The sequence below is a fragment of the Fusarium keratoplasticum genome, chromosome 1 (genome assembly GCF_025433545.1).
Source record: "Fusarium keratoplasticum isolate Fu6.1 chromosome 1, whole genome shotgun sequence".
NCBI classification, from domain to species: domain Eukaryota; kingdom Fungi; phylum Ascomycota; class Sordariomycetes; order Hypocreales; family Nectriaceae; genus Fusarium; species Fusarium keratoplasticum.
The window spans coordinates 5,024,058-5,026,039 of NC_070529.1; the positions used below are offsets into that span (position 1 = coordinate 5,024,058).

A 1,982-nucleotide genomic window follows, 5' to 3' on the forward strand; every position below is an offset into this window, starting at 1 on the left:
CCAGGAAAGGCTGAATCCCATCTCGCCTCTCCTCTTCCCTATCTGCCTCGCTAGGGCTTGATGCCATCCCAGAACACCTCAGTCTTTGTTCATAAATGCGCCAGTCTCAGACAGACTCTCCCACCCGCCGCCACGACACCAACGGCTGTACACCACTTCTCACAAAAGCATTCTATCCCCCAGCCCCGCTGATAACCCGACCACTTTGGACTACAGCTGTCCAAGATCCCAGCTTGATACCCACTTGATCATGGTTGAGCAGCAGTATATTGCCCCAGGTCTACCCCATTCGGATGGTCTCTCGGGAGCTTCCAACTTGCACGACGCTGTCCCAACGACTGCTGCCCTGCCGGCCTCCCCCTACCCTGACTTGACTCCATACGCATCTGTGAGTTCTTCCTCCGAAGGACGGATATGCAGTAGCCATATCTGGCACCCCTACTCGTTGTGGTGGCGACGGGACTGACTTTTACCAAAAACAGGTCTCCTCCTCCTTCAACAGCATCCCTGGCCAGTGCGATTCGTCGCTCTTGACTCCCATCTCAGTTGCTGGCTCTCCTCCTCTGCACCAGGTGTCTAAAATTGCACACCAGCAGTATCCTCCTCCTCCAACGACTCCTAACCAGCAGCCAACCCCTCCGGGAAGTTCCAAGATGTACCACCAGCAGTGGCCGGGCCAATTCGACGTCAACGGCCAGTCTCCCCAAACCAGCTCGCCAATGACTTCTCAGCCCCCAGTGACTCAAGAGTTCCTTGACCCCAACTATGTCCACGAGGGCCGCCGAACTCCAGGACCGCCAGAGCCCTACATGGGTAACTTTGGTGTGTCGACTGGACCCGAACCGCAGACCATGAACCAACCCTACTACCTCAGTGTAGCAGCTCCAGTCGACCATCAGAACCAGATGATGATGCGAGAAAGCCAACACATGCCCATGGGAATCCACCACCGCGAGATGCCCCATGCGCCTCTGTTGCATGAGCCTCACCCTTCCCAGTTCCGCCAGCAACGCCGACCCAGCATGGAAGACCAGGGGCTGCATGGTTTGCCAGCAGATGTCCCTCGCTCTGTTACTGGATCTCCCCGCCGGCGCGTTTTACAGGCCCCCAATCGCGTCAAGAAGCGCCAGTCCAAGAGGTCTGGCGCAGCCCGGAACATTGTGGCAGAAGATCCTCTTGACGAACACAAGAACTGCTTCGGGCAAGAAGTCCCACCCAACCTGAAGAGCAGCTGTCCCGAAGAAGAGCGCTGCATCTTTGAATCGCGATGGCAGCACCGCCACCAAAAGGGCCAGGACATGTGGGAGAGCATCCAGAACGACTTCAAGGACCGATTCCACAAGTGCCCCGGCAAGGAAATGCTGCAGATGAAGTTCAAGCGTGGCCGATCCAAGTATATCGATTGGATCAACAAAGATGTTAGTCCCCTGCGCACCCCTCTGATATTCAATGGCTAACTGTTTCTCCAGGAGGAACTTCTCCGTGAAGCTTGGATGAGAGTCGAAAAGAACCGGTACCAGATGATCCTCGAGGCATTCTTCGAGTTAGGCGGCTCCCGAAACATGCGGTTAAGCGCCAGCGATATCGAGGTCAAGGTCGTCAACGACCTGAAGCTTGAGGAGGGACTGTACATGGAGTCACACGGCGATGCCAATATCCGACGACGTCGCAAATCCCTGTCAACAAGAAAGCGCTCGGGCGCTCGCGGAGTCGACGACAGTGACGTCCCGACCAACGACGAAATGATGAGCGTTGGCTCACACAACACCCATGAGGACGAGGTTATCAACCAAGTCCATGGCCCCTTCAAGCTCGATGACGAGGCCTCCGCAAACCCCAACAACATGATGGAAATGCATCTATGGGACCAGCAGATCAAGATGGAGCCCGGAGTAATGCAACAAAGAAATGACCGTATGCAACCAATGATGAGAATGAGTCCAGGATCGCAGGCCATGTACGGAGGACGGAGAGGATCTTAG

At 55.8% G+C, this 1,982-nt stretch overlaps 1 protein-coding gene across 1 annotated transcript; it reads left to right on the plus strand.

Annotated features, from left to right (window-relative positions):
- Positions 1 to 250: 250 nt before the first annotated feature.
- NCS57_00148800 (uncharacterized protein) lies at positions 251 to 1,982 on the plus strand (the record flags this gene model as incomplete). Its single annotated transcript, XM_053051551.1, has 3 exons — positions 251 to 388; positions 483 to 1,418; positions 1,470 to 1,982. The coding sequence occupies 3 exons, from the start codon at positions 251 to 253 to the stop codon at positions 1,980 to 1,982; spliced, it is 1,587 nt and encodes a 528-aa protein (XP_052920066.1).